The sequence below is a fragment of the Eleutherodactylus coqui genome, chromosome 13, assembly GCF_035609145.1.
Source record: "Eleutherodactylus coqui strain aEleCoq1 chromosome 13, aEleCoq1.hap1, whole genome shotgun sequence".
Classification (NCBI taxonomy): domain Eukaryota; kingdom Metazoa; phylum Chordata; class Amphibia; order Anura; family Eleutherodactylidae; genus Eleutherodactylus; species Eleutherodactylus coqui.
The window spans coordinates 51,205,397-51,219,337 of record NC_089849.1 but is presented as its reverse complement, the minus strand read 5'-3'; the positions used below and the strand labels follow the sequence as shown (position 1 = coordinate 51,219,337).

The following is a 13,941-nucleotide window of genomic DNA, read 5'->3' as shown; positions in this document are numbered from 1 at the left end:
TTGCACGGCAGAAGAACTTTATTTGCTCTGCAAAAGTGAACTTACAGAACATCCTAAAAAATGAAAAAATAAAAAAACGCCCCACACAGTGACGGTACAAACCTTATTTACAATGTCAGCAGCTAGACTGAAATGGGATTAACATCAAAATTCCCATCAAGCACTGTAGAGTTTAATACTTTATACCAGCAAGAACAAGATGCGATGCATTTCATTCTAGGTGTACATTGAACCTATTGTAGTAGTTTAAGTGCATCTGATATTAATCCACTGTACTAATTGACTGAAGGGAAGAGACCTCTCAGTGCTGCAACCGTAGCACTTTACAAAATTGCATGCAAAAAAAAAAAATAGTACTGCCTTTTCATATTTACATAGCTGAAACCTTTTTGTCGCCAAGACGTGACACAGGAAAAGTGAGGACATGATGCCTGCACTGAAACATAAGGTGAATATCTATGAGATTCAAATTGTGGGGCTCAGTCCTAACACTGGGCATAGAAATCTACTTAAGACTACTCCGGGGAACTAGAACGAGACCTAGAGCTAGCGGCAGAGGAAGGGCGTGGAGGTGGAGAAGCTGACCCTTCTTTGTCAGCAGAAGGTGGGACTGGGGATTTAGAGCGAGATCTAGCATCACCTTTACCATTTTCTCTTGGGGAAGGGGATCTTGATCGACTATGTGAAGATCTTTCCTGTTTAGGGTTTGATCGACTTCTAGAGCGATCCCTACTGCTCCTTGAACGACTACGAGACCGGTCATGTTCTCCCTTGGACTGGCTTCTGGACCGCTCTCTGGAACCTTCTCTATTATCCTTTGACGGACTATGAGATCTTTCCCGAGACCTCTCTCTTTTCCCCTTAGACTGACTGCGTGATCTATCACGAGATCTGTCTCTCTTTCCCTTGGATTGACTACGGGATCGTTCTCTGGAGTCATCTCTTTTACCCTTAGAGTCTCGTTTTCCTTTGGAGCGACTTCGAGAACGCTCACGTTTGCTCCTAGAACGGCTGCCGGACCTATCACGCTTTGATTTAGAGCGGCTGCTGGACCGTTCACGCTTTGATTTTGGTCGGCTACTAGAGTGATCCCGTTTTCCTTTAGAATGACTGCGAGACCGCTTGCGTTTTCCTTTGGACCGACTGCGGGACCGAGAGCCATGTTCGGATTTAGGTTTGCTCTGTGAACGGGACTTCCTCTGCTTAGATGGTGATAGAGAGGATTCCTTACTTCTGGATCGAGATTTAGACCTAAAAAAAAAAAAAAAAAAAAAAAAAAAAGGTTCGTATGTAAAAAGACAAATCCTTTTTTTTACTAAAATAGAACATAACTCGATTTTATTTAAGGCGGCAGAAACTGTAGACTTGCTAGCAAGGAGTTTCAATATCAAGTCATTAAAGTGTCTGTACATGGTTACAAAAAACATATCTGCTTTCTCCCAAGAATAGTGCCACATCTGCAGGTTGTGTGTGGTATTGCAGATCAGCCCCACTCACTGCCACAGAGCTGAGCTCAATGTCAGGTATGTACAGGTATGGTGCTGTTAATGCAAAAAAGCAGCAATGTTTTTCTAATTCAGTTCAACTCCTTAATTCACTTTTGTTATATGAAGATAATCTTACCTCGATTGACTCTTAGCAGGTGAATGTGAGTGGCTACGTTTTACAGGAGACCGAGAGCGGCTTTCCTTAGCAGGAGACCGAGACTGACTTTTCTTAGCAGGGGAATGAGAACGACTTCTTTTAGCTGGAGAATGGGAACAACTCTTCTTCTCTGGGGAACGAGACCTGCTCCGCTTCGCTGGAGAACGTGAGTGGGACTTTTTGACGGGAGAACGTGAGCGGCTTCTGGATCTGCTATGGCTGCTATGCCTGCTCCTGCTGCGAGATCTTCTGCTCCTGGATCGCGATCTGAGATAAAATACCAACATTTCATACGTGGATACCCAATCACTATTTTGTTGCTGCGTTAAAGTTCTAAAGGACCATGGGTCACAATGGAGAATGGATTGCGTGTACAGCTGCATCTAGGCAGGCGAGGCAGCGTTCACGCTGGGAATGTATGCAAAACATGCACATTTTTATGATGTTAAAAGTATAAAATGTATACTTTGAATATACATAGCATTTTATAGTGACAACTGTATAAAGAGTATACATGAATACATAGTATTATAGTAACTACGAAGATGAACGTATGGTATATGTTCATGTACATTTCACATTTATTTTGCAGTACACAGTAGCAGTTTACGATGTGTCCCACAAAATACGTATTCATGAATGGATGTGAGTCAGACCTGCCCCTGATTGGCTCAGCGCTGAGAGGCAGCAGTCACTCACCCATTCATGAATTCATGAATGGGTGTGTGAGTGAAACTGGCCTCTGATTGGTCAGGCTGTGACCAATCAGAGGCAGATCATTCAGCAGGCGGGGATTTTAAAGCCCCGCCGGCTGAATAGTGCCGAGAAGCAGTTCAGGAGAACTGACAGCGGCCGCAGCTGGACTCCGGCTGCAGCGGAAAGGTGAATATACAATTTTTTTTTATTTTAACACATTTTAGGATGAATTGCAGGGAAGGGTTTATATATTTAACCCCTTCCCGACAATTCACCCCGCGCACGCCGGCAGCCCATTGCTTTCAATGGAGCGGCTGTATTGCCGCTCCATTGAATTCAATGGGCAAACATCGTTCTTCTCTGCCACAGCTGTGGCAGAGAAGAATGATTTGTCTTCTATATGTTCTCAATGGGGTCGGCGCTGCTGCCGCCGGCCCCATTGAGCGCATATACAGAAGAGAACAGGAATCGCAGATCGCAGATAGGTGATCTGCAATTTTTTGTTCTATAATTTATCGGACGAGCGCATAAAAAGCGCTCATGTGTCCGATACCATTGCAAAGCAATGGTTTTAAAAAAATCGCCGGACGCATGCGCAAATCGCGCGAAAAAACGCCCGTCTGACTAAGCCCTTACTGTAAAAAACTTGCGTATCTATAGTTTTTAAATTGTGTTACATTTACCTTGATCTACTGCCAGAATAAGACCTCCTGTGGCGTGTCTTACTTTCAACCAGGCGAATTTTCCTGCCATTTATTTCGGTGCCATCCAGTTTCTCGAGAGCCCTCTTCATATCGGAGTAAGATCGAAATTCTATCACGCCCTCATTAGCACGCTCTTTGTGTGCATCTGCATAAGTAACCTCACCTGCTTGCCTCATGAAATCCTGCAGAGAAACAAAGTTTTATGATTGAGAATGTAAAATACAGAGTCGGCACAAATAATGTAATCAACAATATCAAAAAGCAGCTGTCAGAGTTAACCCTTTGCTGTCCAATTTTGGATTCAGGGTTTCCTGGGGGAAGGGGGGGGGGCTCTCTCTTTCTGCCATTATACAATGGTGCTATCTGCTGGCTAGAGCCAGTACTGCAGAATGGGACATGCTGGAGAGGCCCCCAACACAGCGGCCAGTAATCTACAGTAAGAATACCCTGCCGGACGTCTTCCAACATCAGAGCTGAACAGCCTTCAATCAGAAGGTCTTTAAACGTCAGTCGATTGGAAAGGGTTAATACACAACTTCAGCCACATGCCACTTTGTAAATAGATAAATCAATCATACAAAAAGCTGGAAAACGAAGTCATGTAAATAAAGCGATTTCCATTGGTTTTAAGAAGTGCTGCGCTGAACCGTACTCACCTTCAGGTCTTGCCAACTGCAGCGACTAGAGAGGTTTTCGACAATAAGTCTGAACTCTGTACGCACGGGTGGACCATATTTATCTCTGCCAGACCTTTGGCTCCTGTAGCCACCTTTACACATAGAAAGTAAATGTCAGGATTGTATACCGAATGCACAAGTTATCTAATTCTTAGCTTTTTTGGGAGGGCTTTAAAAACTAGAGTATGAGATTCTTTACATAAAACCTCCTTTGAAAGCCGTGATTCTGGCAAGTGCTAAGCAGCAGGGATGTTGAGTTACTCCGTTCCGCTGCGTTATGAATGGGCATGTTTAAAGAGTGCAGTCAACCTCATCAACATGAAATTGTACAGGATTTAAATATTACAAGGTTTAACGTATTTACATGCATTTCTACAAAGTGTTTTACATGAGATGCCAGTCACATCATTACATTAAGGCAGGAGGTATAAGTGGCACTTGGAAGCACACGCAAGGGGAGTCACCTAGTCCAGATTAAAGCCGGTTTTGTCTAACCCTTTTAATCCTCACCATCACCCTGCGTCTAATGGCAATAGGCTGCTGTCGTCATGGCTTCCGGTAAGGTCAGCCAAAGGGTCATAGGGCAAGGGTCACACAATGTTTGGAAAGGCCAACCAGGAAAGGCAGTCATCTTAAGCCTCAATGGTCTCAGCCCCCACTGGTCTCTTTCAAATTGAAACATCAAGGACGGTTAAAAAGGATTTTGGAATTCAACATGCAAAAAGGTTAAGAATATACAAGTTAAAATAAAAATACATTCATAATATCCATTTTTTTGCCTCCCACATAAGAACCATGTCTAACCCCCAAATAACATCCCATAACTTAACATTAACATCTGTGGTGTCAGGGGATTTAACATTCAACACTGACACCACAGGAGTCAATGCACAATTGGGTCAAGTTACTTCTATTGCATCTTATTTACAGCCCAAACTCTTCAAAAATATATGAGAAAGCCTTAAAGGGGCTGTCCCACCAGATGACGTTGTCCCCTATCTCACACAAATGGAGCGCGATCAAGCACACACTGCCACTCCATTCAGGTCAATGGGACTGATGGAGACGTGTTCAAGCACTTGAACACAAATACCCCCGGCAATCCCATTGAAGTGAATGGAGTGGTAGTGCACATGCTTGACTACCGCTCCATTCATGCAGAGATCCTTTAGGACCCACCCCTCACCCCCACGTTGTCAGGATCGGTGTGGGTCCCATTGGAGAGACTACCAGTAAGCAGATAGTTATGCCCTGTGGATAGAGGATAACTTCACTTGATGGAAAAGCCCCTTTGAGCGTTCACAACTGGAGAGTGGTTGAGCAACAATGTAATAATACAATTAGCACAGATTAACATAGGCTTCACTCCACCTGGTTAAAGGCAAACATGATTTTCCTATAAACCGCCCCCAGTAAAATGATGACACACATTGGTTTTCATGTCTCATGAGATCAGTTTCTGGCCAGCATCCTGTTTTTCTGTTCCCTTGTTGGAACCAAAAAAGGAATGCTTCATACATATGTGGGAAAAAAGCCATACAAATGAAAACTGGACCCCTTTCAAGTGACAACCAATTATTCCATCACTTCTGCAATTTCTGCATTAAGGACTTTTCTTAGGTTGCTGTTACACCTGCGTGTCTCCCCTGCAAAATGCAGACGGAGAAACACTGATTTAATTATATTGAGACGTCCAGGTGCCGGCTGCAATCAGTGAAGCTCCCCCTGTGTTTTGCAGGGGAGAAACGCTGGTATAACAGCACCCTTGCTACCGACATCAATTTTGTTTAACACATTCAGTATTACAAAAATGCTAAAAGCTTAAATTGCAATTCTAGGCACAATCTCAGATTGCCTGGACACCGCCTCCTCTAATCCCTCCTATATACTTACCAACCTCCATATTTGTGGTTTTTTTTGTTTAACTCTGCTACTGCTTTTCTGCCAATTTGAAACCTATTGAAGCGCCACTTGGTAAGACCATGAGTTATTGTATCGAATCACAGCCTACACAACTTTATTAGTACTAAGCATGACGTATAATGCAAGGGCCTACAACATTTGGGTGCCAAGTTGGAGAAAAGGCAGACAGATCTTAATAGCACAGACACAGAGGTTGGTAGAAGTAGTACCAGATGAGCATGGGTCTAGCAAGCGCCCTTTAGTATGAGCTTTGGTCTGAAATTCAACTTTCTATAACGACTTGCTGGACTATATTATACAGTACAGAGCTAAACATTCTCTAGGCTCCCCAAAAAGCTACCAAAAATTGCAATGCTTACTGCGACTTCCAAAGCTGAATCCATCTCTGTCCCGGCGTGGCCCTCGAGCGTGCTCTACAACTACACGCTCTCCACAAAGGTCTTTCCCATTCAGCTCATAGACAGCATCGTCAGCGTCACGCGAGTCTTCAAACTCTACAAAGCCATATCTGAAATAAGGAGGATTATAGTTTTTACCAAACATGCTAAGCAAAGAAATTTGGACATAGATATAGGGGGCAGATTTCAAAACTGGACTCAAGGGGTACAAAGATTTAGCATCTTTTAGACCATAAACACGTTCTGGGCACAACGGCAGCTACACGATGTGTGGGACACCGTACATTACATGTCCTATTCTCACGTGAGACTCGCACAAGAATAGGACACAGCAATTTTTTAAACTCAGATTACCAGTCTGAGGGTCATTCACGCGCATAGACCAACTCTAATTTTTTTTCTATCAGTGTCCATATAGCAATCATACGAAACTTGTGCGGGAATATTGCCCATGTGCATGAGCCATGAACACATTGAAATCCTGACCCGCTAATACGTAATCTTACAGAACACACTGGTTTGCTCCTATTTTCTAGACCAATGCTTCCCATACTGCAGGGGGGCATCATTGGCAAGATGTCCGCAGTGGGTGAGGCAGATTTATAGGACATTTTGACAGAAAAGACCTAGAGGACTGACCATACTGTGACTACATAAACATCTGGTTTCGTAGAAGAATAAGTGACTTTTGTGTTTGTTGCCGATGCTCTGTGTTCAGGGGACAAGAAAAACAAATTGAGAAAGCCTTTTACAAGTTTTGGCATCGACTTGGCATCATGTTCCAATCCTAGTACAGAGAAGTCCTGCTATATATGCGGGGTGCACAATGTTTTCTGGGCCAAGAACTATATTGTCATATTAAACTATTCAAGGACCACAATAAGATGTAAACTGGTATTACTGTACACCATAAATGACTAATCGTTACAGGTCCCACCTTCAGGACTATAATGGCAGACATTGGTGAACTGTAGGGAGATCTTCATACACCTTATCCAACCATCACAAGTTGTGGTGCTTTCACTTAGTATGTACAGCTTAAGGCCGCCGGCAGACGAGCGGGTCGGATCCGGCGGCGGGAATTCTCACCGCGGGACCCGACCCAAGAGCCTGCAGTGACGAGCGCGTACTCACCCGTGCCTGGCGGCCCCGGCTCTTTCATGTGCCGGCTGCCGCGCAGCCGGGTGAGTGCGGGCTCCGCACAAAAATAGGACATGCCGCGCGAGATTTCGCGCGGCCAAACCGCGGCCGTCTGCATAGGAGTGCGTATTGTAATGCACTCCTATGCAGACTTTCAGTGGCGGAAATCCCACGGGAAATACCGCCGCAGGATTTCCGCCCGTCTGCAGGCGGCCTAAGAGGAGTAAATCCCATCCCGGACATTTATGGCTAAAGGCTGGTTTACCGATGATGATCGGTCAAACCACAGTTTGAGTGACAGCTTTGAGCGATCATTTTGCATAAACCTTTAAGTAGCTACTTAACCCCTTAAGGGCCAAGCTGTTTTGTATTTTAAGGACCAGACACTTTTTAGGGATTTTACCCATCTGGCGGTTTTACTGCTCCATTTTTTTTCCTTTAGACACCAAAATTATTTTTGCTGCGTTTTTTTTCCCGTGACATATAGGGTTATTTTTTAAATATCTTTTTCACTGACTTTTTTTCCCGTTTTTTAGTTTTATTGTGGGTAAAAATGCTTAAAAAAAAAATCATTTTTTTAACATTTATACTTTAAAATTATTTTTATATTTACACTAAATAAAGTATGGGAATGGGTTCCTCTATTTATTTCGGCCGTTTTGATATATAGTATGTATGGTTTTGGTTTACAGGGCGCATACAGCGACGGTTTTTGTTGGCGTCTGCTTTGTGTTATTGTCTTTCTTATGTATATATTGTTGTTTTAATCTGTTTTGTTTTACGTTTGTATGTAATTGTGTTTTTTACTATCTATGTTCCCCATGACGTCATATAAGACCTCTGGGGGACATTCACTCATAGGAGCCCTAGTTATAGGGGAAAGCAACCCCTGTGGAGACATTAGTCACCTGCAGAGCTGCCAGGGTCTAGTCTGACCCTCCAGCTCTGCAGTAGCAGGGAATCCCAGGAGGTCACATGACCCCCGAGGCTCCCGTAGTGAAAGTACATGTTACTTTCACTTTGCCCAGACAGTGCTCATTGAGCACTGTATATCGGGGAAGCGGAAGGCAGGAAGGGTTAAAAACCCCTCCTGCCTTCTGCTCTGGGTTATCAGCTGTCACTAACAGGTGATAACCCGTTCCTGCCTCTGACTGATTGCAGAAGCAGGAGACTTAGAGCACCGCCGTATTTTTACTATCGGTGGTCCTCTAAGCCCAGGACCAGCCGCCGTATATATACAGTGGCTGGTCCTAAATGGGTTAAGAGTAATTTAGTGTGCAAGTGAAGCCTTAGCTAAAAGCAGATAATAGCCCAGGGGCTCTTATCTGCATTCAGATCCTTTGTGTATTTTGACCCCACCGTTTTTGAATGAATTTAAGCAAAACAAAAATTACAATTTTCAGTTTTTTGACAATTCTGTCATTTAAAACTTTTTTTTTGTACGGCACACATATGAATGAAGACTTTCACCCCAAAATGAATACCCCTGTTTGTCCCATTTTCAGAAACATAACCACTGTGGCCCTAATCTTATGTCTGGCTGCACAACTGGGGCCAAACCGAAAGGAGCATTCAAGTTAAACTGCTTCTGACTTTTATGTGATCGCCATTATCCGTTGGATAACAGCAATCATGCGACCGGAGACGGCTCACCGCGGCCCTCGGTCAGTGTTCCAGTTGCTCAGTTAGCTTTAATAGCCAGGAGATTTTTAGCAACTGGGTGTGAAAGTCTATAGAGATTCATCTGCATTGTGAAAAAAGGTCATTCACACGGGAAATTGAGTGATAAAAGTCCCGTGTAAATGCAAAAAATGTTGTTTACTATTTATTCACTTCTGTTATCACTGTTTTTCAGTCAGCATAAAAACCATCACTGATCACAGATTCTCCCTGAGTCTAAACACTCCCCGCTCAGAGCTCCAGCAGTAATCTGCCTGTCTGGAGGCCGTGCACGAGTGCCAACAACCTTAGCGGTGATGTCAGCGCTTGTGCAGCCATTCACCTGTCGTCCCGTCTACATGGGAGATCGCAGGTTGGTGGCGTTAGCAGCACCTCAAAGTCAGACTGATTGCGCGCAGGATACAGCAGCTTCACTTAAGGCCCATTTAGACAACGGTTATCGCTCAAAAGCCATCTTTTGAGTGATAATCGCTGTGTAACTGAACTGACATCGTGTAGTTTTCGTTATGCCGTCGCTCATCGTTGCTTTTCAGCATGCTAACGATGAGCCTTATCAGGGATTCACAGTGGGATACAGCTGATACTCTTGTTTCAGCTGTATCCTGCTCCCTGAACACAAGCGGGGTATGAAGAACAGAGCGGTCCAGCTGTGTTCTTCATACTTCACATGGAGCGCTCGGCTGTATAACAGCCGGGTGCTCAGAGCAGAGAACAGTTGGATGCAGAAGACAAGCGGGGACACCACACTTGTCTTCTGCATCCTCCGCTCCGAGCAAGCTGATTGCTCATCTTGAGCGATCTTGCGCTGTAAATGACAACGATTATTGCGCAAAAGACATCTTTTGAGCGATAATCGTTATCTAAGTGGGCATTTAGGCCTTGTGCACACAGGGCAAATTGAGCAGCGGATTTCACTCTTGTCAGCAGGCACGGGCGATCAGCTGCTCAATGTGCCCACTAATGTGTGGGGATTCCTCTCCATGCACACCAGCAGATTTCATTTGCTGCATTCCCTGTTTTTAGAGCGGATACGCAGAGACGGCTTCCATTGAAGTCAATAGAAGTCATCCCTGTCATGGCACTTCTGCAATGATCATTGCAGAAGTGTTGCGGATCCGCGTCATCACCTAGGCGACGGGCGCTGAGAAATCTGTACTACGCATGTGCCGCCGGAGCACCGGTGACACATCCGCATTCAGAGGAAAAGACCATCTGACAGGTACGCAGGGTCGCCGGCAGCGGGCACGGGAGGACTGTGTGGGATTTCCCACACATGTGTGTGCCCGTGTGCATGAGGCTTAAGTGCATAGAATCTACCAAATATTACCTTGTAAGTGACTGCTGGGGATCCCTACAGAGATCAGTCGAGTCGCTACTGCTTTACCGAAATTAAGTAAACTGCAGCAACTTAGAGCTTTTATAAAGGACCTTCAGGCTGGCATCACATGGGCACTAATTTTAATCCAATGTGTCTTTAGCCTTCCACCGCCAAATCACTCTACATACATCACTTCTCTGGTCCTACAGAGCCTCATCTGAGGTTCCTATTACAATATTTGGGCCTAGAGACAAATCTGGCGAACACAAACTGTTTAGAAGGGAATGTCTGACTGCACTCACCGTCATGCATTTACAGGCTCGTCACCACAATGGCAGCAGGCACATCATGGCTGGCAGCTTCTACCCTAAGACTGACCGCTCTGAGCTGCAGGGGACTGAGGACTCTTTCCCCAAACTACTAGACATAGCTGTTGTACTCTATGGTCACAGATATACCCAGAGCCCGTATGTAACTACATTGTACTGTATGGTCACATATATACCCAGAGCCCGTATGTAACTACATTGTACTCTATGGTCACAGATATACCCAGAGCCCGTATGTAACTACATTGTACTGTATGGTCACAGATATACCCAGAGCCCGTATGTAACTACATTGTACTCTATGGGCACAGATCTACCCAGAGCCCGTATGTAACTACATTGTACTCTATGGGCACAGATCTACCCAGAGCCCGTATGTAACTACATTGTACTCTATGGGCACAGATCTACCCAGAGCCCGTATGTAACTACATTGTACTGTATGGGCACAGATCTACCCAGAGCCCGTATGTAACTACATTGTACTGTATGGGCACAGATCTACCCAGAGCCCGTATGTAACTACATTGTACTCTATGGGCACAGATCTACCCAGAGCCCGTATGTAACTACATTGTACTCTATGGGCACAGATCTACCCAGAGCCCGTATGTAACTACATTGTACTCTATGGGCACAGATCTACCCAGAGCCCGTATGTAACTACATTGTACTCTATGGGCACAGATCTACCCAGAGCCCGTATGTAACTACATTGTACTGTATGGGCACAGATCTACCCAGAGCCCGTATGTAACTACATTGTACTGTATGGGCACAGATCTACCCAGAGCCCGTATGTAACTACATTGTACTGTATGGGCACAGATCTACCCAGAGCCCGTATGTAACTACATTGTACTGTATGGGCACAGATCTACCCAGAGCCCGTATGTAACTACATTGTACTGTATGGGCACAGATCTACCCAGAGCCCGTATGTAACTACATTGTACTGTATGGGCACAGATCTACCCAGAGCCCGTATGTAACTACATTGTACTGTATGGGCACAGATCTACCCAGAGCCTGTATATAACTACATTGTACTGTATGGGCACAGACATACCCAGAGCCCGTATGTAACTACATTGTACTGTATGGGCACAGATATACCCAGAGCCCGTATGTAACTACATTGTACTGTATGGGCACAGATATACCCAGAGCCCGTATGTAACTACATTGTACTGTATGGGCACAGATCTACCCAGAGCCCGTATGTAACTACATTGTACTCTATGGGCACAGATCTACCCAGAGCCCGTATGTAACTACATTGTACTCTATGGGCACAGATCTACCCAGAGCCCGTATGTAACTACATTGTACTGTATGGGCACAGATCTACCCAGAGCCCGTATGTAACTACATTGTACTGTATGGGCACAGATCTACCCAGAGCCCGTATGTAACTACATTGTACTCTATGGGCACAGATCTACCCAGAGCCCGTATGTAACTACATTGTACTCTATGGGCACAGATCTACCCAGAGCCCGTATGTAACTACATTGTACTCTATGGGCACAGATCTACCCAGAGCCCGTATGTAACTACATTGTACTCTATGGGCACAGATCTACCCAGAGCCCGTATGTAACTACATTGTACTGTATGGGCACAGATCTACCCAGAGCCCGTATGTAACTACATTGTACTGTATGGGCACAGATCTACCCAGAGCCCGTATGTAACTACATTGTACTGTATGGGCACAGATCTACCCAGAGCCCGTATGTAACTACATTGTACTGTATGGGCACAGATCTACCCAGAGCCCGTATGTAACTACATTGTACTGTATGGGCACAGATCTACCCAGAGCCCGTATGTAACTACATTGTACTGTATGGGCACAGATCTACCCAGAGCCCGTATGTAACTACATTGTACTGTATGGGCACAGATCTACCCAGAGCCTGTATGTAACTACATTGTACTGTATGGGCACAGACATACCCAGAGCCCGTATGTAACTACATTGTACTGTATGGGCACAGACATACCCAGAGCCCGTATGTAACTACATTGTACTGTATGGGCACAGATATACCCAGAGCCCGTATGTAACTACATTGTACTGTATGGGCACAGATATACCCAGAGCCCGTATGTAACTACATTGTACTGTATGGGCACAGATATACCCAGAGCCTGTATGTAACTACATTGTACTGTATGGTCACAGATATACCCAGAGCCCGTATGTAACTACATTGTACTGTATGGGCACAGATATACCCAGAGCCCGTATGTAACTACATTGTACTGTATGGGCACAGATATACCCAGAGCCCGTATGTAACCACATTGTACACATGCATTATGGCTAAGAGACGGCGCAGGAGAGCTACACAAAGGCATTGCGCATGACCGCCGGCGTGAGGCCTGTACAGCTTTGTGGACAGATGGCCACTGCCGTGTGACTCCGGCCTGCCTTCGGGGTCTTGGGCTTGCAGCTATCACTTTGGACCTGCCTGCGATGGCACCAGGTGAGCCCACTTCTAAATCCCTATATTGGTGGCACCTGTGCAGCACCATCACCTCTAGCCCAAGTCCTGCATAGATGTGACTGTGGCCTTACAGAGCAGGGCACACATGTCATGCTAGGTTGTCGCATTCCTCCACAATCCCCTGTAAGTGCCCTGACTACGTCACGCAGCACGCACAGCTCTGACGTCAGCACGCTCCCGTCACGCACTCTAACGGCTCGTCTAATCCCCGCAGACAATGCCGCCTCACCGAACAGACCGGCATTAGAATGGCGGGAACAGACTCTGTCCGGACAGTGAAGCAGCGGCAGCAGAAGCGTGCTACTAACACCCCCACAGGCCCGAAGCCGGGCTGCACAGCGCCGGACGCCCGTAAATCCTTACCCGTTTTTCAAATCCACCTCCAGTAGTTTCCCGTAGCCTCCGAAAAACCTCTGTATGTCTTTGTCCCGGACATGGTAGCTCAGCCTTCCGATGTACACACGCGGCATGGCGCTGCTCGAGAAGATGGCGGCCTCAGCTCCGCAGCAGAGTGACGCGACAAAGGCGGGAGGGAAGCTTTTATAAACTAGGTGGGCGTGGCGACAGAGAGAGGCGGGAGATCGCAGGCGCGAGAGGGGCCAGCGTGTGCTCGGCAGAGCGCATGCGCCGAGGGACAGCGCGTGGTGCGGTTACTATTTACTATGGAGGGTTGTTGTATGGTAACGTGATCCAGTTACCCGGGAGGGGAGGGCTGCGGCTGGGATTAGTGCTGCGGCTGGGATTAGCGCTGCTGCAGCTGATTGCACAGACTGGTTTTGTTGCATTTTTAACTTTTTTTTCTCTGTGCGTGTTATATTGACATCAGGCTTATATATAAAACACTAAATCTGTTGCAATTACCGCAGCGATCAAAACGCCGCGGTAAAAAACGCACACGTGAGAGCGGCCTAAGGCC

At 45.8% G+C, this 13,941-nt stretch overlaps 1 protein-coding gene across 1 annotated transcript; it reads right to left on the bottom strand.

Annotated features, from left to right (window-relative positions):
• SRSF6 (serine and arginine rich splicing factor 6) lies at positions 1-13,536 on the bottom strand. The gene is made up of 6 exons (XM_066587502.1): positions 13,389-13,536; positions 6,004-6,152; positions 3,701-3,813; positions 3,024-3,226; positions 1,624-1,911; positions 1-1,251 (listed from the first exon to the last, which is right to left on the bottom strand). Exons 1-6 carry the CDS (start codon positions 13,493-13,495, stop codon positions 516-518), a joined length of 1,596 nt encoding a protein of 531 aa, XP_066443599.1. The 5' UTR covers positions 13,496-13,536; the 3' UTR covers positions 1-515.
• Positions 13,537-13,941: the final 405 nt, after the last annotated feature.